The 27,318-nt window shown below is 36.6% G+C and overlaps 1 protein-coding gene across 6 annotated transcripts in view; it reads right to left on the bottom strand.

Moving 5' to 3' along the window:
• ERBIN (erbb2 interacting protein) overlaps positions 1-27,318 on the bottom strand; it is a 191,029-nt gene that overhangs the window by 100,016 nt on the left and 63,695 nt on the right. For all 6 annotated transcript variants that reach the window (XM_036762182.1, XM_036762176.1, XM_036762190.1 and 3 more), the window contains 3 exons: positions 12,463-12,519; positions 7,295-7,492; positions 1,715-1,832 (listed from right to left, as the gene is read on the bottom strand). In XM_036762182.1, coding sequence (XP_036618077.1) covers positions 1,715-1,832; positions 7,295-7,483 — 307 coding nt within the window. In that variant the 5' untranslated portion in view covers positions 7,484-7,492; positions 12,463-12,519. The remainder of the gene's footprint in view (positions 1-1,714; positions 1,833-7,294; positions 7,493-12,462; positions 12,520-27,318) is intronic.

Genomic DNA, 27,318 nt, shown 5'->3' with positions numbered 1-27,318 from the left:
GGAGAGGGAGTGTGTGTTTCAAGGCTTACCCAGAGTCTTGTCACCAACAGTCTCAAAGAGTGTGCCCCCAAAGGCAAAACCCCAACCCTAGAGGTCTTATATCCTGTACAGGGCCCTAAGGGCTCAGAGCAAGCCTCAAACCTAGTTAGTGAAAGGGTGTGGGCCTGTCTCTAATTAGGCCTCCCTTTGTTGGCCCCACCTATTCAATGGGAGGGAAAGATCTTTCACTTACAGATTGGCCTTACAAAGACCTATATGAACTGATTCAAAACAAAGTGACCACAACCAGGAAAACACAGTACACGGTAACAGTAATAATGTAATGATGACCAACTGTGAAAAACTTGGTTACTCTTATGAATACAAAGATCCAAGACAATTCCAAAGGAACCATGTTGAAAAATAGTGTCAACCTCCAGAGAGAGAACTGATGAACTGAGTGGATACTGCAACATACATTTTTTTTAACTTCATTTTTCTTGCCTGGGGGGGAGGTACTAATGAACATAAAACTACAGAAATGTTTCCCATGACTTCACATGTATAATGGGGGCATCATATTGCTTGCATTCTTAGTGGATGAGGGATGGCCTGGAGGGAAGGAGATAATTTGGAACTAAAAGTTTTTTTAAATAAATGTTAAAATATATATAAGTGAATAATTAAAAAAAAAAAAAGATTGTCCCTGCTCTCAAGGAATTTACATTCTATGTGAGGGGTGGGGTGGGGGGGAGGTGTGTGCATGTAAATAGAGAAGTATATAAAAATTAATATAATGTAATTTCAAGACAGCAAAAAAAAAAGGGGGGGGGTGGGAGGAGGGAAAGATCTATAAAAGTGTCATGTAAAGGTCCACCACAGCCATCTTCTATAGAAGGTAGGAACTCCGTGCAATAAACATGAAAAGGGACAAAAGCAAGGAGGCAGCAGATAGAACAGTGTATATGGGAATCAAGGTCAACATTTAGCATCCCCGTTTGTCTAGAGGAGAGCCTATAATGGGGAAAAAGTGAGTGCCAAATTTTGGAGAGTTTTAATTAACAGACTGATGATTTTGTATTTTGAGTGGCAGTAGGGACACATTAAAGATTTTTCATTTGGGAGAGGGGAGAAGTCAGTTGGATATATCTCAGGAATAGTCTCAGGAATAGTGACTACTTTCAATAACTTTGGAGGAAGGTTGAATTTTGAGGAAAACATAATGAGATCCATTTTTGGATAAAGTACCATAGATTTAGAGCAAGAAAGAAAAACTCAGAAATCCTCATGTCCAGTACTCTTTACATAAGAAGAAACTGAAGGCAAGATGTTAAGTGATTTGCCCAGAGTCACATAGCTAGAAAAGTCTAAGGAAGGATTTGAATCCAGCTCTTCCTGACTTCCTGAGGATTAGATGAAGAATAGAATTTTCCTTATTGGTTCTTTCAGTTTTGGAGGATGAAATGCGCATCAAAGCAAGTAAATGACATGCTTTTGAAATGTTTTCTTAAAAGGTTACAGAAATATAGTTTTAGATACTACTTAGCAGACAGAATGCCAATATGGTGATATGTTAAATAGCAGAGCTATTACTTTCTGTTTTATTTAGACAGTATTTTAGCCAATAATCTTATGTAAAAAAGCAAAAATTGAAAAAAATTTTTTTCTGGTTTACAGTCCTTCAGGAGCTTTTCACTTTTTAACATATTCAGCTATGAAAGATTAAGTAACTTACCATTTTTGCTGACATCTAGTTCCCTGAGATTTATGAGATTTGCAATGGATGCTGGCAATGTTGTTAAATCATTGTCTGGCAAACTCAGTTTGTGTAGAGACTGACAGTTAAAAAGTTGCTGATGAAAAAAAAGGAAAGAAAATTACGTTTTCTTCCAGAATTTTTGAAATATACACACACAATCTTTTTTTTTATAATAAAAAAACAACCTCTTCTACCCTCCCAGATAGTGAATATTAATAGTCTGAGAGAGAGAGAGAGAGAGAGAGAGAGAGAGAGAGAGAGAGAGAGAGAGAGAGAGAAAGAGAGAGAGAGAGAGAGAGAGAGAGAGAGAGAGCAAGTGCACCATGGATCAAACAAATATTATGACCTGGATTTTATTATCTACTGCTACTTCCTGAGTTGGAAAACCCCTAGCCTTGGGTCTGGAGTCTAAATTCCTTTAACTCTCTCTAAAATGTGAGTCTATGGAATGCCACTTCCCTAGTCATCTTACCAAAAAACTTAAGAAACTTCATCATGCAGCTTATTTCTTCTATGCAGATTTGGGACCAGTCACCTACAACAGAAGGAGGCCAAGGACTTTTCCTTCCCAACTCAATGTGTGGCAGAGAGAGACCAGCAACATTTACTGACACAAAAGGGAGCCATGGCTTTTTCACTTCCCAAAGGTCAAGTTCCCGCCAGGTGCAGAAGCCCGATCCAAATCCATGGATGCTGATCCCATGATCCCTACTAGAGAGAAACCAGAGCCCCTCTAACCCTTGAACCCACCATGTTCTTGGTAGGGGCACATTATGCCCCAAGATCCTCAAGGTCTTGCCATCTGCCCTGATACTTCCTCTACCTACCTGGGTTTTCAATCTATCAGGAACTAAATATAAATGTTAACTTTTTTTACATGCTGTCACCCCCAATTAGAATGTGAGCTCCCTGCGAGTGACGACTTTCTCAATTTTATATTTGTATCCTCAACACTTAGACTAGTGTATGGCACAGAGTAGTTGCTGAATAAAGGCTTTTTTTTTATTAACTTCATTCTAATTCTCTATGGAGAATCAGCAACCTATGGCCAGTACCAACCTTTTTATGTATGACTCACAAGCTAAGAGTGGTTTTTACATACATAAATACAACAAAGCTTCCATTTTAAAACGCATAAAAATTATTTACCTTGCAGGCCAAAAAAAAAAGCAAGCATTGGGTCAATCTTCTAAAGTAGTTTGCTAATCCCTGCTCTATACTTTGTTCCCACTAGTTACAGGCTTTCTAACTTCCTTTCACTATTCTAAGGTAGAAAATCAGGAATAATTATCCTTTCTATAATATAAATGGGCATATATAGGAATAAAATAATATGGACAATTATAATAAGGGTTGTGAGTGGCTTTATGCATTAAACTTCAAGTCTTTCCTTTCCAAATGAACGGTCTGTGAAACAAATTAATTTGTAGGTCCCCACTATAATCCATATTAAATTGGGGGACCAGTTGTATTATATAATTAGAATATACGGTGAGTAAGGAGAGCACATGAAATAAGGCTAGGTAGGCTAATTCAAAATAAAGGAAAGGAAGCAGATAATGTTTTGCATTAAATGTTAGGAAAAGGAGTAGTTACAGCACTGTACATTGCAAAGAGTTAGAACATCTGAATTCAAATCCTATCTCTTGATAGCCTGTATGATCTAGGTTCTAGGACAATAACTTAACCTCCTAGGACTTATTTTCTTAAATTTATAAAATGAAGATGTCAAATCCATTTGCTTCTAAGGTCCCTTGCAGCTCTAGACCTGTGATTCTATTATGTCCCATCCTGCTTTAGGTCTATAACTCTATGATAGTATTTTACTGATAGCAGAAAGCCATATAAGGTTTTAGAGAAGGACGGTAACATGATCAGAACTGCAACTGGGTACCTCAGTGGGTGGAGTGCCAGGCCTGGAGCCAGTTAGACCAGAGTTTAAATATGGCCTCAGACACTTTCTAGCTGTGTAACCCTGGACAAGTCACTCAAATTCTATTAGCCATAGTTTCTTCATCTGTAAAATGGAGATAAGAATAGTACCATGTTCTGAGGGTTTTTGTGAGGATAAGATAGTATTTATAAAATGTGACTTTTTTTAACTTGTGCCTGGTCACATAGTAGGCACTCTGTAAATGTTAGTTGCTTTCATTATTATTGCTGTTAGTGTTGTCATTAAAGAGATTCAGCTTTGTGAAGGATGGAGAGGAGAAATCCTGGAATGGTGGGGACAGTTGAGAGTTTATTACAGCTTATATAAGAAGCAATGAGAGCCAGTAATGATGTGGTAGAATAAGTAGAGAGAAAGCAATGAATGAAAGATATTACAGAATTAGAAACCAGTTTTCCAAGTGTGATCCAAGGAAGACAGAGGAAATCAATTCCCTCAGTTTGGCTCATATTTCTATTAATTCAGCTGAATAACCTATTATCTATTTTGGCATCTGCATAACATTACACATGGAAGTCATTTAGGAGTACAGGGATACTCCATTTTATTGTGCTTTGCTTTGTTGCACTTCACAGATACCGTGTTTTTTACAAAGTGAAGGTTTGTGGCAATCCTGTATCAAGCAAGTCTATTGGTGCCATTTTTCCAACAGCACATGGTCACACGGCATCTCTATCACATTTTATCTCTTATCACATTTATCTGTTACCATGATCTGTGATCTTTGATGTTCCTATTGTATTGTTTTGGGGTACCACAAACCACACCCATATAAAGCAGTGAACTCAATCAATAAATGTTGTATGTGTATTGACTGCTCCACCGACCACTTTTCTTTCTCTCTCCCTCTCCTCCAGTCTCCCTATACCCTGAGACACAATAATATTGAAATTAGGCCAATTTATGAGTCTATAATGGCCCCTAAGTGTTCAAGTGAAAGGAAGACTCAATCAATGGGACAAACTTCATTGTTCTCTTATTTTAAGAAATTGCCACAGCCACCCCAACCTTCAGCAACCACTACCCTAATCAGTCAGAAGCCACCAACATCAAGGCAAAACCCTCCATGAGCAAAAAGATTAAGACTCACTGAAGGTTCAGATTAGCAGTTTTTAGCAATAAAGTTTTTAATTAAGCTACGTATACTTTTTTAGACATAATACTATTGCACACCTAATAGATTGCAATATAGTATAAATATAACCTTCATACGGTCTAGGAAACCAAGAAATTCATGTAACTCATTCAGTGTGATCATTGTTTTATTGCAGTGGTCTGGAACCAAACATATACTATCTCTTATGTATAACTGTATATCACAAAAATTAGAAATGAGACATGTGAAAAGAGAACTATATTTCTGAAGTTATTTCATTTTCTTTTATTCTCTATTGTACACTCTCCACTCCCACCTCCAATATCTTATGTAGCTTTAACACTGGCATTCCATTAGGGAGCAAACTAGATGAAAAGACAAATAAATCCAAGGCAAATCAAAAAGGAAGAGAGATCTAAGGATGGGAGGGTAAAAGTAGGGTTAAGCAATGAGAGAATAGACATAAACCTGGAAGGAAACAAAGGATTCTAATAGGCAAAGGTGAGAAGGAGATGCATGTCAGGAATAAGGCACAATATATACAAAGGCAAGGAGGCAGAAGATTATCATCTGGTGAAAATTAGTTGATTGTTATGGCCCTAACCCCCATTTCAGTACCATTACAGTTAACTTTCCTTCTTTCTTATTCTTCATTCCTACTGTCTTGTTCCACATTCCAACCTCCTTATGAGGAGGTAATTAAAAAATGTCTTCATTCTACTGTGCTATAGATAACAGGGCACTCTCCCAATGACATCCTATTGGCACTTCATCTAAAATGATTTATAAGACCAAGCCCTCAGGGTCTCTGTGCTTTCTACTGCAGCATGGATTACCTGCCTCTGTCCCTCAGTTTGCTGCCAACTGTGCACATGGAATGCCACACAGAGACTGTCCCTGATGCAGCTTTTTCCCCCTTTCCTTTGTTAGTAGCAATAAAGTTTGTTAAAGCTATCTCTATAAGGGATGATGCTTTTCATCTGAACTTACCTACACTACAAAAATGGAAGCTAAGTTTGGGAATAGCAAGTTTCAATGTGGCTAGAATACAGACACTGTCAAGGAGGATGATAAGAAAGAAGTTTACAAATACAAGCTGGAGTCACAACATAAAGGGCTCTAAATGCTAAAATGAGAATTCTGTATTTTATCTTAAAGGCAGCAAGACCTGAGCCCTGAGAAGATTATTTTGGTGGTTGCATGGAAGATGAAGGATGAAATAGAAAGGAGAGATATTAGAGGCAGAGAGGACAATCAGGAGGTTATGGTCATTGTAAAGGCCAGAGGTGATGGGAGGCTAAACAGGAGAGATGGACTTGTGAACAGAGAAAAGGTGTGGCTGTAAAATTGACAAGACCTGACAAATAGTAAAATATATGAGCTGAGAAAGAAAGAAGAGTCAAAGAATATAATGAAATCACGAACAAAAGTGATTAAAAGAGGGTGCCTATAACAGAAATAAATATGAAGGAGGACTTGGAAGAGATTTTATATATATACACATACATATATATACCTATACATATATATACATATACATATATATGTGTATATACATATATACACATATACATATATATGTATATATATACAGATATACATACACACACACACACACACACACACACATATATAAATAAAACTTTAGGGAGTATTGTTTTAGACATAATTTTGGACTGTCTGGGGTGCTTATTGGACAGCCAGATGAAGTGGTCTAGCAGGCACTTGGCAATGCTGCACTTGGATTTAAGGAGGAGGATGAGAACTGATTTTTAAGTCATGAGCAGAGGAATAATTAAACACACAGGAGCTGATGAGATGATCAAAAGAGAGGATGCAGGGAGAAAAGAATAGAGGGTCCAGGACAGTATCATGTGGACCCACCCAGGTGGGGCAGGTAATGGATTATGATAGCAGCTCAAGAGACTGAGAGACTGAGAGGGATCAGACAGACAGAATGAAAATCAAGAGACAGCAGAGTCACAGATGTTGGGGTGGGAGCAGGGAGAAAGGAGCACTGGTTACTCAACAGTGTCAAAGGCTACTCAGAGGTCAAAAGGGTTGAGTAAGAAAAGGTCACAGATTTCAGCAATGAAATAATGAGTATGAATGAGGAAGAAAGGAATCAAATTATAAGAAAGCAAGTATGAGAAAATTTTGCAGTGAAAAACATGTGTAATAGTAGCATCCTATCAATATTAAAATTAAATGATATCCATCATGTTGACTATTCAACTGCATCCAGAAATAATACATTCCCATAATGACCACATGAATGATGCTAAACTGCAGATTTCAAGGTCATTTGTAAGATAATCTAAAGGTCTCCAAAACAACAAAAAAAAATGTTCTTTTCTAAAGTCTTTTGGTGTACTCTAAGACATAAAAAAGAAAGTAAACTCTAGACCCAAATGGTAATTAAATATAGCATATGGACGTTATTGTATTGTTACTCTCAAAGAGGCATAAAGTAACCAGAGTAAAATCAGGAAATAAAAGAAAAACATACCTTAGGAAGCTCTTCAATCTGATTAGCATCTAAATAAAGTTCTTCCAAGGTTTTTTCAAAAGTGAAAATTTCCTTGGGCACCTGTTCCAAACTGCAGTGAGAGTAATCGAGGGTGGTGACTGGTTCTTCTTCTCCTCGAAGACAACGACATGGCACCAACCGCACAAACAAATTTCGCTTTGTAGTCATTTTCAGGCACTGCAAAATCCAAAACAAAAATAAAACTTAAAATAAGACTGAAAATATCTTTTACCAAAACCTTATACCAGTGCCTCATTAGGGCAAAGTATTAATTTTCAAAGGCTACACAATGGGTGGCAAGCTGTGCCAGATCCTACAACAAGCTGAAAATAACTGCAAAGCATGGGTCCAGCCATATACTATGTATCCCTTGTCTGAGAACAAGTATTACTAAATTCAGAAAAGATAAACACCAGAAGGCTGGGTCCCAAATGAGGCTGTTTTTTTTTAATCTGGCTACTGAAGGGGTTCATCAAATCAAGTCAAGTCTAGAAGCATTATTTCCAGGCAAGGTTCTTAACATTTTGTGCATCATGGATCCCTTTGAAGAATGTTTTTAAATAAGAAAAACAGGATTACAAAGGAAATCAGTTATATCAATATAGTTATCTAAATTTTTAAAAATTAAAATGTATATGTACAGAGACCTCTTGAAATCAATTTGTGGACCCCTTAGAGGTCTGTAGACTCCTAGTTAAGAACCCATGAACTACAGCAACTCATGAAAGCCATCTACTAAGGCATAGAAGGTTGTAATCTTTGTCAGTGGGGAAAATAACTGCATTGATAATAACAGAGGTCTTTGGAAATACTGAGGTAAATTGGAAAACAAATTATTACTTAGAATTAAAAATAAAACAATTACCAATAAATGATTACACCAAAACCCAAAAAAGTGGAATGCAAATTACTTTTCTGATCAAATTCCCACCCAGTCTCAAATAAAATTCAAGCGCTTTTCCATTTTTATGGCAACTATCAATATTATAGAATGTTCTGTGTGTTAATAGATAAATGTAATTTAACAAAAAAAATAAGAAAATCAAAAAAGAGGCACATTCTGAAACATTCATATCTTTAAAATAGCTGATTATCATGGTGACTTGAAAAATGGGGTTTTGACTGTACCTTATTTTAGGTATAATTAAGATTTACTATAAAATTGCATTTTACATGAAGGAGAGGCATTGTAGAGAGGGAAACTGGGCTTTGAATTTGGAAGACCTGGGTTCAAAATCCTGCCTCTGATACATGCTAGCTATATGATCACAGGTCTAACTAGGCACAACCCCTCAGTGCCTCAGGTAACTCTCTACGCCTACAAGTTATTCATGACTTGCCAATTTACACCAGTGTGTGAAAAGTTTCTATACTATGATACTGGAAAAAAAAAATCACAGGTGAGGTGATATAATAAAAAAACTTTACAAATTTATGTAAGAAGATAGACTTGGTGCAAAATGACATACTTTTTAAAAAAAATACAACCAATGTGACAGTATATTTGGCTAGACTATATATCTGTATCACAAATGTTTTGTTGTTTTTAAAGAAATAAGTGGAAGAGAAAATTAATTCTCGTTAAACCAACAAAAAGTAAAATAAAAGTTACTTTAAAAAAAGAGGTAATGACTGAATGCAGAGAGACTATTAGGAGGTTATCATAATAATTCAGAAAAGAGAAGATGAAGTCCTTTATTAGAGTAGTGGCTGTATGAATGGACAGAAGGGATAGATGTGAGAAATATGAAAATGAAATCAATTGTAGGCAACTGATTAAATACTGAGATGAGAGAGAGAAGACTCCAAGTTGATGTGAAGGCTGCAAACTTCAACAGAAATAGCAAAGTCTGGAGGAAAAATAAGATTTGTGGGTTAATGTGAGTTCTGTTTTAAACATGTTAAATTTGAGATTCCTACATGTCATCCAGATGGACATGTCCTGTGAGCAGCCAGTACTACAGGACTGGAGTTCAATATTACAGGAACATCCAAGATGGCACCCCCTCTCCTCTCCACTAAACAAAATTCTTCCTCACAATCAATAATCAAAAAGCACAAATATTCCTTTAAGTCATACATCTGACTTAAAAAATGCGGTTTCCTGTGGAATATCACAAGTGAAAGGCTGACAGTTCCCCTCTTATACCTGAATCAAAAATGCCCTCAAGATATATGCAGATTATCTTAAAGATTTTGTAGAAACAGGAAAGCAGGAATATAAGTTCATATTAATTGCTTTTTTTGATCATCTTCTGGCAGTAGAATAAAACAAATGATTTCCCACAGATCCCTAGTATTTTCCTCCCCTTGCTCCTCTCCCTAAAAATTGATTTTCTATGTGCCCCAAACTGTGTCAGCTTCAGCACACATCCTTCCATCCACACACAGACAAGTCCAACTCTTTTCCCCATCTGATCTCTTAAAAGTGTCTAGCTTTTGGCTTCCACATTATACAGACTGATTTATACTAACTCAACTTTCTTAGGAAATGGTAGTAATGTTCGTTGATGTCTGTTTTTTTATTCATCTCCCATTTTTGGCACCAACAATATATTTATAAATAGGTCAGGTTAAAACGGTTTTTATTAAAAATGACATTTTCTCATCTTAAAAAGTTTGCATGAATGGATATTATAAAAGACAAGGAAAAATAAGCCATTTTCCATATCCAAGAACTAGTATTATACCTTACTTTTATAAGCACATTGTAACTAGAATATAAGATTTGAGGTCAGTAAGGACTAGATTCAAATCCTAACTCTGACACTAGCTGTCTGACTGTGGGCAAGTCATTTAACCTCTGTGAGTCTCAGTTCCCCCATTTGTAAAAAAATAAAATAAATTATTGTTCAGTTGTTTCAGTCATATTAGACTCTGTCATCCCATTTGGGCTTTCTTGGCAAAGATATTGGAGTAGTTTGTCATATCCTTTTCCAGCTCATTTTACAGATGAAGAAACTGAGGCAAACAGGGTTAAATGACTTCACCAGGATCACTTAGCTAGTAAGCGTCTGAGGCCGGATTCCAACTCAGGTCTTCCTGACTCTGGGCCTGGTACTCTACCCACTAAACCATGAAGCTGTAAAATTATATCTTAATAGCCATGTGTCTAAACACTAACACATACACATATATGTATACACACATATACATACATAGTTTAGAAAAGTTTAAAACCTTACATAAAGTCAGCTGTTATTACAATCCAGCATTGGACAGTTTTCAAAGCACCTTCATATGCCTTATCTTGTTCAGTTTGGTTCCCACAACAGCTTCATGGTATATTTGTAGAACTAGTGTATTTACAGTTTACAGTGTATAGTTTATGCTCTGAGATACTTTCATAATTTAGTAAAGATTATATACTTAAACATTATTATATACCTAAGCATAGGAGAGGTGTGATACCACCAGAAAAAAAAAAGCTATAAACCCAAACATATTTCTTCAAAGGTAAATATGGTGTTTACTTCCCCCCGGTGGCAGCAGAGAACTAGGCAGGGAAACATTAAGTGGCAGCTGAGCTTAAGGTCTGTGGGATTGCAAATTGTATTTCCTTACGGAAAGAAAAAAAATCACCTTGCTCCAACAGTTTATTAGTTGCCTAAGTTAAAAAGAATGTCATACATTTTCTTTAGTATTGGAATATTGTCTGTGTGTGTATGGCTGAAGAAAATGAGATGCGGTAAAATAACCTTTTCTCATTACAGACAAGTGCCTCATTCCTCATTCTTGTCTACCAGGCAGATATCCTAAAAGCAATATATTTAGTTACACAGTTTTACTTGAAGTTGTACTTATAAGAATTTCGCTGTCTTAATCCTAACTGTGTTTGTTCCATTTTTGTTCAGCAAAAAAAAGTGCTGAGCCAGCTTGCAACTCATTTCACATGCAGGTCTAGCCCAAGGAAAACATACTTTCAGATAAACACTGATTCTCAGTTGGTAGATTGGCTACCATTAAGAACCACCTCATTAGTGATGCTATGCTTCAACTTATTATTCACTTAAATCATAGTAGATTGTCTACTATTTTTTAAATAACTTACATTCCTGTAAGAATACAGGTTCACAAAACCCTTCCTTAATAACAATTCTGTAAGGAAAGCAGTGAAATCATTATCATTGCCCTTATTTTATAGATGACACATAAAAAAGGATCAAATAGGATGACTTCACGAAAATCACATACAGCTAGCAAATGGAAGAGCTAGAATAATATATTATAAAGAAATATATAAATACCTAAAAACTACCTAGCACTCTATAAACTGCAGCATGGGGTCATGAAAAATCACATGATAAGGGTGGGTATTACAGCCAGCTGTCATTAAACGGTTGTTAGAACCTGGGTAAATTATTTAAGACCATCTGTAAAATTAAGAGGTTGAATTATTCAAAACCAGAATAGATTTTTGAGATTATCTAAGATTTTGTAATTTCTGAGGTAATTTTCACTATTAAAATTATATGACTGGTAGAGGGCTCTTCTGAGTCTTGAAGCTATAGCTCCACCTTAGCACTGAACCAGTCTGACTCCTTTTATGCCCTACTCCAACTATGTGAATAATGATGCTAAAAATACTGACAATTCATAAATTCTGGGGGGAGGCAAAAAAAGAAATAAGCTAGATTTACGGATTTTCAAAGATTTCCATTAATTGTGCTTAAAGGGGTTTATTCGCTCACTCCTAAAGTTGAACTTTATGGAATTTTATTTTCCTTCAGGAACAATTTTTGAAATAGGTTATCTGTTATACTTTAAACTAGATTTTCTAAAGTTAACTTCTATAATGAAGTCTTATTTCTACTGTATATTTTCTCAAGAAAAAAAGCATAATCCAACCCGTCAACATTCATCTACTACTTGAACACTCAATACTTTTTAACTTTAGAATTAAATGTTATACAGAAACAGCATTGGGAGAGAAGTAAAAATTCTTAAGGCGCTAAAGCTTCAACAGATGAAGAACTGAAATAGCTAAGTTATTGAAATTTGAGTATCAATAGGTGCATGAAGATTGCTTACTGTACTAGGTGTTATGAACCCATACGTCTATGGAAATATAAAAATGTTCTTTTAAATTTACATATTCATTACAATTGGCTATGATGTTTCAACTAAAAGAAATTCAAGTTACTCACCACTGGATTGCGGTTATCTCCCTGATGTTACTTCCCTGAGCTCTAAAAGCCAACATTCTATAAAGAGCAAAGAAAGACAAGTTTAGCTCGGCAGTACCAAAAGTGAAACTATACTATGTACAAAGCAATAATCATCAAAACTATTTGATATTGGTTAAAAACTAGAGAGGTTATCAGTGGAGTGTATTAGGTATGCAACAAACAAAAGCAAACAAAGTAGCATTTTGTTTAATATACTCAAAGACCCCAGCTACTAGAACAAGAACTCACTATTCTACAAAAACTACTGGGAAAACTAGAAAGCTGGAGTTAGGTATACCATTCACATGACGTATAGACTTCAAACAGTTATAAAACTTGAATATAAAAGGTCACACCACAAAGCTATTAGGAAGAAGGAAAGATATACCCTTCACAAACATGCATAAATGAAGAGTTCATTATCCAATAAAAAACAGAGAGGATAAACTGAAAAGGTGAAAATCTATTATTATATAAAATTAAAAATGTTTTTTGCAAACAGTCAATGCAGTTAAAATTAGAAGAGAAAAATTTAACTTTGGAAAAAATCTTTGCAGGCAGTTTCTCTTATAAAGGCCTCACAAAAAAAATGACAACCATTCCCTTATAGATAAATGGTCAAAGGTTATGAATAGGCAGTTGTTAAAGGAAGAAATCAAGCAATCAACAACTTTATGAAAATCACAAGAGAAATACAAATTAAACTCTTGAAATACGACTTCACCTTCTTCCTTCTTGACCTCTCTTCAGCCTTTGATACCATAAATCACCATCAACCTCTTCTCCTTCACGCTCTCTTCTAGGTTTTTTTGACAAGAATTTCTCCTGGTTTACTTCCTATCTGTCTGTCTGTTCCATCTCAGTCTCTTTTGGTCATACAAAGGTGACCCCCCCACCCCAAAGCTCTGTTCTGAGCTCTTCTCCCTGTATTTACATTATTTCATTCGGTGATCTTATCAGCTCCCATAGATTCAACTATCATCTGTATTTAGATGATTCTCAGATTTATTTAAACCACTCCTGACCTCCATCACATATCCAACTACAAAATGAACATCTCAAACTAGATATTCCCCCACAGACATCTTAAAATCAGCATGTCCAAAACTGAACTTATTATCTTTTCCCCCAAACCATCTTCCTACCTGCCCCATTACAGCTAAGGATACAATCCTCCTCACCAAGGTTCAAAATCTAGGATCATCCTTGACTCCTCACATTCTTTCATTCCCCATAACCAACTGGTTGTCAGGTCTGTTGATTCTACCTTTGAAACCTCTCACATTTGCTGTCTCACCTCCTCCAACACTGTCACCACTCTGGTACAGGCCAACATCTTACACCAGGACTACCGCACTAGTCTACCTATCCCAAGTCTTTCCCTACTCCAGTCTATCGTCCTCTAAGTTAAGAAAGTGATCTTCCTAAAATGCAAGTCTATTCATGTCACACTGCACTCCCTCTTCAATAAACTCTGGTGGATCCCTATTACATCCAGGATCAAATATAAAATCTTCATTTGGCTTTTAAAGCCCCTTATAACCTGTATCCTTCCTATTTTTCCTACACCTTACTACCCTATGTCCTTTATGATCCAATGATGTTGGCTTCCTTGCTGTTCACACAAGACATTCCATTTCCAGACTCCAAATATTTTCACTGGCTGTCTTCCATACCTGGAATGCTCCCCCTCCCTCATCTCTAACTCCTGGCTTCCCTTGCTTCCTTCAAGTCCTATATAAAATCCAACCTCCTGCAAAAAGGCTTTCTTAGTCCCACTTAATGTTAGTTCCTTCCCTCTAAAATCATCTCCAATTTATCCTAAACATATTCTGCTTGTGAATAGCTGTTTACATGTTATCTGTCCCTATTTTTCTATGAGCTCCTTGAGTGCAGGAGATTTTTTTGTTTTGTTTTGTTTTCCCTTTAGTATCCCCAGCATTTAGCATAGTGACTGGCATATAGTAGGAACATAATAAATACTTGTTAACTTGAACGATTAAATTGGCAAAGATGACAAAAAAAAAAGGAAAAGTACTGGAAGGGCTATGGGAAAAAAGGTCCATTGATACACTATTGGTTAAGTTGTGAAAATGGTGGTTATTATTCTGAAAAGCAATTCAGAACTAGGCCAGAAAGTCTTTAAACCAGACCTGTATAACATGCAGGCTACTAAAGGATTTCGGGCACCCTGTGAAAAATGTAGAGGATGTAAATACAGGCCTGTACAACATACCACCCACAGGCTGCTTTGGCAGGCCACAAGTGGCCCCAGGCCATATGCTGTGCAAGCCTGCTCTTTAACCAAGTGATATCCCTATTTGGTCTGTACCTCAAAGAACAAAGACCCCATCAAAGAATCCATACACACAAAAATACTTAGAGCAGTTCTTTTTGTATTGACAAAGAACTGAAAAAGAAGGGAATGCCAATTAATTGGGGAATGGCTGAATACATTATGGTATATGAATTAATGTAAATTTTGATAGACTTAAGGATTTTCACCAACGAAATCTCCAACTGTGATTCCAGAGGATGGATGATCATCATCTACATTACCCACCTCCTTACAGACAGGTGATGGGTTCAAGAAGAATGAAAACAAAAAGGTAATAAAGAACTACTGTGATGTAATTAGTAGGGAAGTAATATGGTCAGACCTGAGCTTTAGGAATATCACCTTGGTAGCAGAATAAATGAGAATATGGGGAGGGAAGATCAATTAGGTAGCTACTACAATAGTTCAGGTGAGAGGCAATGAGATGCTAAACTACAGTGGTAGCTACGTGAGCAGTGAGACAGATGTAATATATGTTGTTCAGGTAAGATTACCAAGATTTGGTGATTGACTGGTGATGTTGATTAAAAATGAGTGAAAAGTCAAAGATGGTTCTAAGGCTGTGAACACCTTGGCATCCAGAAGGATGGTGCTACTTATCCTCCAGAGAATCAAGGAAGTCTTGGAAAAGGGAGCCTTTATGGAGTGAGGGGGTGTTAAAAAATTCTGTTAGCATATTAACTATTAATGTAATGTCCAACATAAATTTTCAAGTATAAAAAAAGAGCCAGTCATGGTAGCATATGCATGCTAACCCCTGATAAACAGGGAGGTTGAGGTTGGTAGATGATTTGAATGAAGGAGTTCTGCACTATAGCGGACTGAGACAATTGGGGACACCACCATGAAGTCCAGCACCAATATGGTCAGCCCCTTGAGAGCAGGAGACACCAATCTGCATAAGGAAGGTGCCCCAGCTCAGCCAGGGTAGGTCAAATGCAGATAGTTAGATTAGGGTGTGATAAGCCTAGGTGAGCTAGGGAGACCCATTCTCAAAAAAACCCCAAAATACCATTCTCTTTCTCTCTCTCTCTCTCTCTCTCTCTCTCTCTCTCTCTCTCTCTCACACACACACACACACACACACACACACACACACACACGCCAATAAATAATTTTTAAAAAGTAGGAATGTATACGGCATAGAATTACAGAATGCAAACACTATAAAGTAGTAATTATTAAAATATTTGGCACTGTTTAAAAAATAGAAAAATGTGGTCAATAAAGAAACTCATAAACAAAATACAGATTCCTTATTCAACAAAAACTATTAGGAAAACTAGAAAACAATCTTGAACAAATTAAGTTTTAGACTAGGGTGTCTTAACACTTTTTGAGTCACAGATTCATCGTTGAATAATGTTTTTAAATGCAAACGCATGTGTGTGTTGGGGGGGCGGTTATCAGCATATATTTTTTAAGTATGTGGATGCCAAGTTAAGAACCCTTGCTTAAGTCAACGATTCACACCATATGGCATACATGTGATAAATACTAAATGGGTATATGTGATAAATACTAAAAAATAATATAAAAATTGGAGGAAAATGGAAGGAGATAACTTTCTCAACTATGGCTAGTGAAACAAATAGCTAACATACATAGCCATGTATATAGAAGACTTAAAGGTTCTGAAAGTGCTTTCCATACATATCTCATTTGATTCAAGACAATCCTGTGAGGTTGATGCTATTATCCCCATTTTATAAATGAGAAAACTGGGATCAAAAGAAGAAAAGTGATTTGGCCAAGATCACACAGCTATAGTTACCTCATGCCTAGACAATTTGCAACAGCCTTCTTAGTTAAGTCTACTTGCTTCCAGTCTATCCTGCCAAAAATGATCACCCTTTCAATAAATCCCAATGACTATTATTTCCAGTACCAAATATAAAATCCTCCGTTTTGTATACAAAGCTCTTCATAACCTGGCCCCCTCCTACTATTCCACTCTTCTTACACCTTACTCCCCCATCAATGTATTCTGCAATCTAGTGACACAGGCCTCTTTGAAGTTTCTTAAAATTTCCAGACACCATACATTTTCAGTGCTTGTCCCCCATGCCTCAAATGTTTAGCATTCTCATTTCCCAACTTCCCTGGCTTCTTCAAATCTTAGCAAAAAAGATTTCTGACTTAACAATATTGTCATGTTTTAGTTGAAGAGAAATATTTTGGCAATGCAATGACTAGCGTAGTACAGGAATTGACAAATCTATTCTCAAAAATGAGTCACATACTACCCTTCACAAATTCTATACTTCAGCCACTAGCCTCTCTATTCCATATACAATACAACACTCCATCTCTCATCTTTATGTCTTTGTACTATAACTGCTCCTCATTTTTATCTTATAGAATCCCTAACTTCTTGCAAAATTTAACTAAAAGATGGTGTCCTACTTGATGTCTTTCCTGATAACCCCCAAAATGCTAGTGCTCTCTCTTACTTTCTTGCTTTTATTTTGAATTTACTCCATATATATTTACTTAATAATTAAATCTGTTCCTTTCTCCCTTGACAGAATCAAAGCTCGATGAGAACACTTTCCCATTTTGTCTTTATATTTCTAGAGGGCAGCACAGTGCTTGGCACAAGGTAACCACTTAAAAACTGCTTGTTGTTTAAGAGGCATCCACAGCATCATCATAAAGTCACCAGAACACTGAATGACTGCTATCAAATAGGTGAACAGATTTTAATCTTTATATGCCTTAGATGGTATATTGCCCTCTTAAGCCATAAATTGTAAATTCCCCCTTCACGAGTCAAAGATCGTCTAGCTAATAGAGGTAAAATCTTATAGCAATGAATATCATTACCCCCACAGTCAGTGTATTTCACTGAAAGTTTCAAGGTTCTCTTGATCCGATAGCAAAACAGTTTTGTAAAATGAATAATCTTACATAGAAAATAACTTCTTTTGATGTTAACTCCTTAATAGTCATATTCTCTAACAAACATAAATGATACAGGTTATTTTTATTACAGGTTAGAAAAAGGGAAGAAACCTAGGTTTTTTTTTAATGTCCTAATATCCAGTGATTCTGCCACAAAGAGGTAATTTTCCTAACTCTACTTCACAACTATTCTTTAATAAGAATAAGTAAAAAACAAAGTCACCTATACAGAGAAAAAAAGACAAAAAAGAGAATCAGGAAATTTTAAAAAGGTGCTTTGTATATAGCACTTCTCACTTCCAAGGACTGAGTTCAGACCCATCAGTTACTAACCTGCATTTCCAAAATGAATGGGCGAATAAATGAAATGAACAACCAGAAAAGCATTTATTAAGTCTTTAATTTGTACCAAGTGTTTGTGTTAAGAGGTGAGAATACAAACAGAAAACCGAAACAATCCTTTTTCTCAAGGAGATCCCATTTTAATTGGGGGAAAGGACATAAAAAGTAGACTTGAGCTTCAGGGCAGAAAAAAAGGACAGATGGTCTTTGGAATGCCATGAAAGGGCAAAGAGAAAGGCCCAGGAAAACTTGTCAGCTCACATGACAATGAACCAACCGTCTGGGGAAGGGAGAGAAGTAATGAGTGTATAGTAAATAAGGGCAGACAGATGATAAGGCCCAGTGATCCCCCATCTTACCAGAAAGAGATGATAACTCCCTGCCCATTCAAGTGACATGTGTATTTATGTCCAACCCAAAGGGGAGGGAGTGAGGGTAAAGAGAGGGGTCCAACCCAATACACAATAGGAAGGGGGGAGGAAGGTGCTGAAGATCAAGTAGATGGGGGTTATTATTAGCAAATCAGTCCATAGGATGACAAGAATTAGAAATGAAAGGGCCCTTAAAGATCATCTGAACAATTTTTCCCAAGAAAATAATTGTTTAAAAGTAAACTGCCCAGGCCAATACAAAAAATCTTTAATACCTGAAATATTTTGCACAATTGCAACAAAAATTAATAGACATTACAATACTAATTAACAATAAGAAGTTGAAACAAAATATAATAATAATATATACACAATATTTATAACATAAAAAACTAGAAAAATAAATTTAAAATTAACTGGTGATTTTAAGAATCACTTGCATGCCAGAAGAAAAACAGGTTTAACTTAGCTATAATAGGAAGGCTAGGAAACTTATAGAGGTTTGAAATGGTGCTTCTGTGAATTTCCCTGGGCTTTCAACTAAACTCTATGGCTGGTTGGTTTTTTTTTTTTTTTAAACAATGGCTAATTTTAGTTTAAGTCTTATGGCTTTCCTTTTCCTCAGGAGAACAATGTCATGGCATAAATTACGAGGCAAAAAGCCTGAGGTTCAAATTCTGACTCTATCACATACCACTGTGACTTCAGGCAAATCTGTTAACCTTTCTATGAGGACAAATTTCCTCAACTTATTGTGAAGATTGAATGAGACAGGAGATAGTAAAATATGGAAGGCACTTCATGATGATAGATTAATATGGGCTATGATTCTTCTTATTAGCCATGACTGGCTCACAAATACTAGAGGGAAGTCACAATAGGAATATAGATTTTTGTGAATTAACCAAGAAAGAAAGTGCTGAGATTGGAAGGAAGGATACAGAACTAAGAAAAAGAGATTGAATTAAGCAGAACTAAGCAATATTGTTAGTGACAGAAAAGTGTGTCAAATAGTTCACCACTCTGGCCACAAGGTGGGTCTGTGTGCCCAAGAACAACTGGGCTTTTTATTTTGACAGTTTTTAGAAGGGGTTGAGATGCAGGCAATGAAAAATTTGGGTGCAAGGGAAGAGAAAGGGAAAAAAGTTGCCAAGTGGTAGGTAGGATACATTCACAAGTAAACTCTTCATAATTTTTAAGTGCCTATATTTAGTTTCACTTTGCTAATTTCCAGACAAATTGGGTGTCTGTTATTTTGTTTCATAAAGTGGGAAGCTGATTTCTAGAGATGTCACATGGTATAGTGGAAAGAGGAGGTTTGAATCATGGCTCTGCTACTTAGCATCTCTTATGACCTTGGGCAAATCATTTAACCTCTCAACCCTCAGTCCTCTCAGCTATAAATAAAAGACTGCACTAGATAATCTAGTACAGTGACCTACATGGACACTTTATATTTGTCAACAGGTTTGTTAATTACCTCTATGATCCCTTCTAATGTCAAAATCTCTTATCCCAGAAGTATTAGCAAAAATTCCTCTCTAACAACAACAGCAAAGAAATGTCCTGTGGAGTACACCATATGTATACTGACACATTTCCCCAGCAAACTGTTTTCAGAAACCTGAGTATTTTTTTTAATAACCTTAAGTCTAGGTACAAAACAAGTTCCCTTTTGTAAGACATTACTATTTATTTTATGCTTTCTACTTTAAATTGTTGCAAGATCTGATTATTCTCTATGACATGAGACAAAAACTATTTTGAATGTTAAATATAAAAGAAGGTATTTCACTACCTGACAGTTGTTTCCTGGTCACATACACTCTTAGACAATCAAACATCTATTAAAGCACTGTTTTAAACAGACAAGAAAAGTAGTAATAGCAACTAACTTCTTATTTGTTTTTCCTTATCTGTTTTTATTGAAAATAAAACAAACTGTCCGAGTATCAAAATCTTCCTTGCATAATACGCACTTCTAAGCTTCATAGCCAAAAGATATTATCAGAAAAGTGGCTCATTAAAAAATGTTTAGCCATTTCTTCTTAAATTATTTCTATCAGCATAATCATAGTCAGTCTCTGGTATACAGGTAGCTAGGTAGCACGGGAGATAAAGTACTACAAGTATCAGGAAGACCTAACAGCAAATTCTGCCTCTGACACTAGCTGTGTGGCTCTGAGCAAATCACTTAACTGCTGTCTGCCTCAGTTTCCCCATCTATAAAATGGGAATAATAATAACACCTACTTCCTAGGGCTGTTGTGAGGATAACAGGAGATATCTGTAAAGCACATATAAATACAATCATTATCATCCTCATCATTATAGCCCCAAGGAGGTCAAGTAATAATCATCATCTTATGACAACTCCTCACTTTAGATCTCCCAATATATGCTAGCACCTCTCCAATTTTTGTTACCTTCATAGGGTCCAATGGAGCACTTGTGCGATGAAAAAGATACGGATCTGTGTGCAAAAGAGTAGAAAATACTGCCCAGTAGTTTCTCTCACTTTCACTAGAACCCTGCTGCTATCTCTCACACTACTCTTCTCTACTCACTTCCCCACTCCCTATCTCTTCAGACACAGCTATACCACAATGGTCTTCCTGCTGTTCTTCACACAGGACCTTCCACCTCCCATTTCCATGCCACTCAATGCACTGACACTCCCCAAAGTGGAATGCCTTACTTCTCCTCCATTCCACCTCTTCACATGCTTAATATTCTTCAAAAATCAGCTCAAACACTACTTTCTACATGAAGTCTTTCCCAATCACCAAGTTCCCTCCTCCACAAAATTACCTTTTATTTAATTTTCTTTAAGTTCTGTGCAGGTATTTTTGTTCTTGTAACCTCCAGTGCCTACTAAAATGACTGGTAAACAGCATGTTCTTAATACATGCTTGTTGACTGATTGAAAGGGACAAGGGAAATAGAATGAGGTAGAAATGTGTCTTGGGAAATGATGAAGCACAATACACAGAAATCAGGAGTACACAGTACAGGAGATATCCCAAGGCTAGAAAGGGGTAGAGTTCTTAGAACATTATCCAGGTACAAAAACTGTATTTTTGCCTTCAAAGACCACCTAGTACATTCCAAAGTCAAGGTGTTAAAGATACAAAGCAAAAAATAAATTGTCCTTCCCCTTAAAATGAGTCCCTCATTAGTTCCTTCTCCCCTACCTGATAGCATAAAGTGCTATATTGTTCCATTTTCTCTTCCCTAAATGCACTCTGATCTTTCTTTGTATAAAGATCCGTGCCAATGCCTACACCCCTCCTGATCTCATCTTCTCTTACCTTCTCTGGGATACAGTCCCTTTAAACATTCCCCTTCTCTCATTTTCAGTGTCTCCGTATCTCTTTCCTCAAGGCCTATAAAGCAGAGACCTTCCCCAACCATTAAAAACAAAAAAAACCCCAAAAACCAACCAAACAAAAAAATCCTCTGCATTTGATTCTACAATCTTTTTAAGCTATTGCCTCTTCCCTCCTCAACAATCAAATTATTTAAAAGACTCCCCTACAATTGCAGTCTCTACTTACTCACTTAAACCCCTGGCAATCAAGGCTCCTGACTAACTCCACTGAATCTGTTCTCTCAACGATAAACAAGGAATTCTTTAACTATCCAATGGCCTTTTATCATCCTACCTCACTCCCCAATAGGTACCAAAACTGTCAACCACCTTCCCCTCCTTCATACTTTCTCCTCCCTAAGTTTTTGTGATACTCCTATCTCTTCTGTCTCCTCTAACCTATCATGTCAAGGATCCTCTCTGATGGATTCCTCATTTTTTTCTTACCCCCTCACTGGGTATGATAGTCAACCATCAACAAAGTGCTTACTATGTGTTAAGTATTATAGTCCTGGCTAAAACATTCCCTGCCCTCAAGGAGCTCACATTCTTTTTTTTTTTTAATATTTTTTAAAAATATATTTAGTTTTCAGCATTGATTTTCACAAGAGTTTGAATTACAAATTTTCTCCCCATTTCTACCTTCTCCCCACTCCAAGATGGTGTATATTCTGGTTGCCCTGTTCCCCAGTCAGCCCTCCCTTCTGTAACCCCACTCCCCTCCCATCCCCTTTTCCCTTTCTTTCTTGTAGGGCAAGATAAATTTCTACACCCCACTGCCTGTGTATCTTATTTTCTAGTTGCATGCAAAAACTTTTTTTTTTTGGTTTTTGAACATCTGTTTTCAAAACTTTGAGTTCCAAATTCTCTCCCCTCTTCCCTCCCCACCCACCCTCCCTAAAAAGTCAAGCAATTCAACATAGGCCACATGCGTATCATTATGTATAACCCTTCCACAATACTCATGTTGTGAAAGACTAACTATATTTTGCTCCTTCCTAACCTATCCCCCTTTATTGAATTTTCTCCCTTGATCCTATCCCCTTTCGAAAATGTTTGTTTTTGATTACCTCCACCCCATCTGCCCTCCCTTCTATCATCCCCCCTTTTTTTTATCTTCTTCTTCCTCCTTTTTTCCTGTGGGGTAAGTTACCCAATTGAGTATGTATGGTATTCCCTCCTCAGGTCAAATCTGATGAGAGCAAGATTCACTCATTCCCCCTCACCTGACTTCTCTTCCCTTCCTACAGAACTGCTTTTTCTTGCCACTTTTATGTGAGATAATTTACCCCATTCTGTCTCTCCCTATCTCCCTGTCTCAATATATTCCTCTCTCATTCCTTAATTTTATTCTATTTCTTTTAGACATCTTCCCTTCATCTTCAACTCACCCTGTGCCCTCTCTCTCTCTGTCTATATATATATGTATAGTTCAAGAAGTGGGTTGAGAAGTCTGCTAACTGCTGCAGCTCACTGATTCAGTGTGCTAGGGCACGCTCCTCCCAGCTCCTGGTCTGGTTGGTCCGCGCTGCTCATGCTGGGCTCTGCTCCACTCTGCTCTGCTCCCAGCTCCGTGCAGGAATAGACCTCACCCAGAAACCATCCAGGCTGTCCTGGGCTGGAGACCTGCTTCCCTCTGCTCTTTTGTGGGTTCTGCAGTTCTAGAATTGGTTTAGAGCCATTTTTTTTAGGTTTTTGGAGGAACTCGGCAGGGAGCTCACACTAGTCCCTACTTTTCAGCCACCATCTTGGCTCCACCCCCTCAAGGAGCTCACATTCTAAAGAGAAAGACATCATTCGAACAATGATGATATAATCAATACTGATATGATCAGGTAAATAAAAGAGAAGGTACTGATGGAATCAGGAAATTTGGCTTTTTGCAGCAGGTAAAACATTACCTAAGATTTGAAAGAAACCATGGAAGCCAGTAGTGAGAAATGAGAATTTTTAAATTAACCTAGAAGAAAGGATTGAGAGTGGAAGGAAAGACAGCCATTTTAAGAGAAAGAGATAGACTCAACTGGAATTAAGGAATATGGGTGGTGAAAGAAGTAGTGTGAGGATCATAGCGATAGTTAACATTTATTAAGTAACCATGTAAGGCACTGTGCGAGATTATTCAGTACCATCTCTTATTTATAGATGGGAGAGCATCTGGGGCATGAGGGACAGCCAGTGAAAAAAACAGGATGGCGTCTGAAGATGGAATGCTTTGTTTGAAGAACAGCAAGGAGGCCACTACCAGTGGGCTGCAGAGGGGACATAAGGAGGGGAGGAGACATGGTCAGACCTGTACTTTAGGAAGATCACATAGGTAGCTGAGGAATGGAGTGGGGAGACCTAAGACAGGCAAATTAGCGAGAAGGCTACTGCAATAGCCCAGGCACGAAGTGATGATGAGCCTACACCGGGGTCCTGGGAACATCAGAAGTAAAAAAGATGTATAAGTGATACTGCAAAGGCAGAAGAATCAAGAAGACCTAGCAATCGATCAGATTGGGGGGAGAGGGAGGGCGCAGCAGTGAGGAAAGTAACAAGTCACAGATGGCATAGAAGTGATGAGTCCGGGAGACTGAGAGAATGGCAGTGCCTTCTACAGTAATAGGGAAGTTTGGAATAGGGGAGAGTTTGAGGGGAAAGATAATGCATTCTGTTTTGGACACACAGAACGCAAGACATCCAGTTCAGTATGTTCAACAGGCAGTTGGAGATGTAAGACTAGAGAGCAAGAGAGAGGTTAATTCTGTATAAAATGGCCTGAAGAGATGTCTCCAAAGTTTTGTGTCAGGCACTTTTTTCTCTAAAGATGTCATCCACTATTATAGGTTCAAAATATCTCTATGCAGATAACTTCCAAGTTTATATATTCAACCATAATCTCTCTTCAACTCTAGTACTGCGTTACCACAAATTTGTTGGGCATCTCCAACTGGATTTCCCATCACCATCTTAAATTTGACACCTTGGAAAAACAGAAGTCATCTTTCTCCCCTCCCCATCCACGTGTCTTAGTTTCTGAATTTCTCTTCACAGCATCAGGATGTTTTGGTCATTTATCTTTACAATCTTTTACTCAAACTAGATGCTTCTTTTTCCTTCACTCCCATATACAAAAAGTTGCCAATCTCGTCAATTCTGCCTACACAAAATGTCATACCTGTTTCCTTCTCTGTATTTCCAAGGCCATTACCCTTGTTCAGGTACTCATCATTCACCAATAGCCCTGTACTGGTGACTCCTAACTGGTATTTTTCTTTCTAGCATCTCCCTTTGTCCTCTCCACCCAGCTGCCAAAATAATTTTCCTAGGAGAGGTTTAACTACAAGGATCCTGTAATTCAAGAAGCTTTAGTGGCTCTCCATTTTAACTAAGGCAAAATATATACTGCTCGAACTAGCATTTAAAGACTTCCAAAGTCTGGTTTTCAACTACTTTTTCAGACGTTTCATATTTTTCCATTTTACACACTCATGTTTCAGCCAAACTGCATGCCTAGCTAACTCTTCCCTGAACCTGGCATTCTATTTTCCATCTCTGTGACTATGGCACCAGTTCTCCTTTGTGGCATGAATTAGACTCCCACTTTACCTCTACATCTTAAAAGTCCTCCTCTGAGCTTAAAGCTTCCTAAACTGAAAAATGAAGGCAGGGTGGGGGGCGGGGGTGGGAAAAGGGGGGGTGGAATTCTATCTCAACAGCATATTTAAATAAGAAATAATGAAAAAATTAAGTATTTATCTCAACCCTGGAAGAAAAATGACTGTTTAAAATACAGAATTAGAAAGAATTATTAAGACAATATTGATGCGCTTGCCTATATAAAAACATATATACAAATTAAAGGAAGAGTAAGATTTGTGAGAATATGCATATCCACCAAATTGAAAAAGATGTTAAAAAGATGAAACAAGTCAATGTTAGAGAAGCTATAGGAAGGTAGTTACACTAATGCACTGTTGGAAAAGCTATGATTTTCAACCTTCTGAAAAACCTTGGAATTATTCAAGAACAGTTGATATTGTCTCCATAATCCCACTACTGGGCATCTGTCCTAGGAGTTATTAGTGGCAGAAAGATCCCATATATCAAAAAATATTTGAAGTAATACTGTTCGTGGTAGCAAAAATTTGAAAACAAAATATGTGCTCAATGATCGGGAACAACTAATCTTTGATTTATGAACATAACAGAATATTATTGTTCTGTTAAAAATAAGAAATTCACAAAGACTTGTGTGAAGTATGACATGGAATTGTTTGCATAAAATGACAAAGCACAACAAAAATAAAACAGGAGAACCTACACACATTCACATGAGAAACACACACACACACACACATACACACACACACACACACACACACACAAAAATGACTATAACTTATAAATTTAAAAAAACATCAAGAGGTAAGTGAATTCAAATTAATTTCCATTAACAATCTTAGTTCCAGAGAGCAAAGAATGAAATGTATATCCTGTCTCATGGTAGGTAGAGAGGGTAATAATGTGGGAATAAAATGTATGGGCCATTAGACTCAGATGCTTTGTCAGAAAGTTTATATAATTTTTTTCTTTGTTTCAAGGAAGCATGTAATTGGGGGGTGTGGAGGGCATGACGGATGTAAAAATGAAAAGGTATCGTAAAACATTTTTACAAAAGAAAAATATTTACAATAAATGACAAAAACCTGACAACTAAAATAAACAATTGTTTCATTTTTACAAAATGAATTTTCAATCAAAAAAAAAAGTTTAAAGAATATGAAGACAATTCTCAAAAGAGAAAATAAATTAAATAATAATCACCTGAAAAAAGCAACAGATAATAAGATATAAATCAAAATAATTAAGAGGCAACACATTCTGTTCCCTAATTTGTTAAAATAATTAAAAGCAATGAATTTCAGTGAGCATGAGGCTATGGACAAATACTTAAAAATTCCACGACAAGGAAATTACAAGCCAGTAGAATTTGGAATATTGTAGTTTGGCTCTATGAAGTAAAAGTTTAAAAAATAACCATATCTTTTATCCTACAAGTAGTTTCAGTGCTAGAAAAAAAATCTAAAAGAATTATAAAATAAAAATGAAACAAAAAAAATAGTTAAAAGATTTCCACAGCAACATTATTTTTAATTTTGAAAGAGTGGAAATAACATAAGTGTCTAACAACAGCAAAATGGTTAATGATTCCTCTATTAATATAATGGAACACTATAATACAATTAAGAAGTACAAGTATAAGGAACAAAAAAAGTCTAGAGAGAATTTCATGAAATAATACAAAGTAAAAAAAGTAGAATCAAAACAAAAGAGTACATACTAACTACAATCATATAAGAGGAAAATAATAAGAATGAACGGAGGGGAAATTATAAAAGAGACAAAAAGAGTGGCTGAAGAATGATGATATATTATGCAATGAAAATGATTCTGAACAGTTGCAAAATTTAACTACTAGTCACAAAATTAATACCATTAATTATCTATGAAATAACTTTTAAAGT

This window comes from Trichosurus vulpecula, chromosome 1 (genome assembly GCF_011100635.1).
Source record: "Trichosurus vulpecula isolate mTriVul1 chromosome 1, mTriVul1.pri, whole genome shotgun sequence".
Taxonomy (NCBI): Eukaryota; Metazoa; Chordata; class Mammalia; order Diprotodontia; family Phalangeridae; genus Trichosurus; species Trichosurus vulpecula.
The sequence above is the reverse complement of the archived record's forward strand: the minus strand, read 5'-3'. Positions and strand labels throughout refer to the sequence as shown.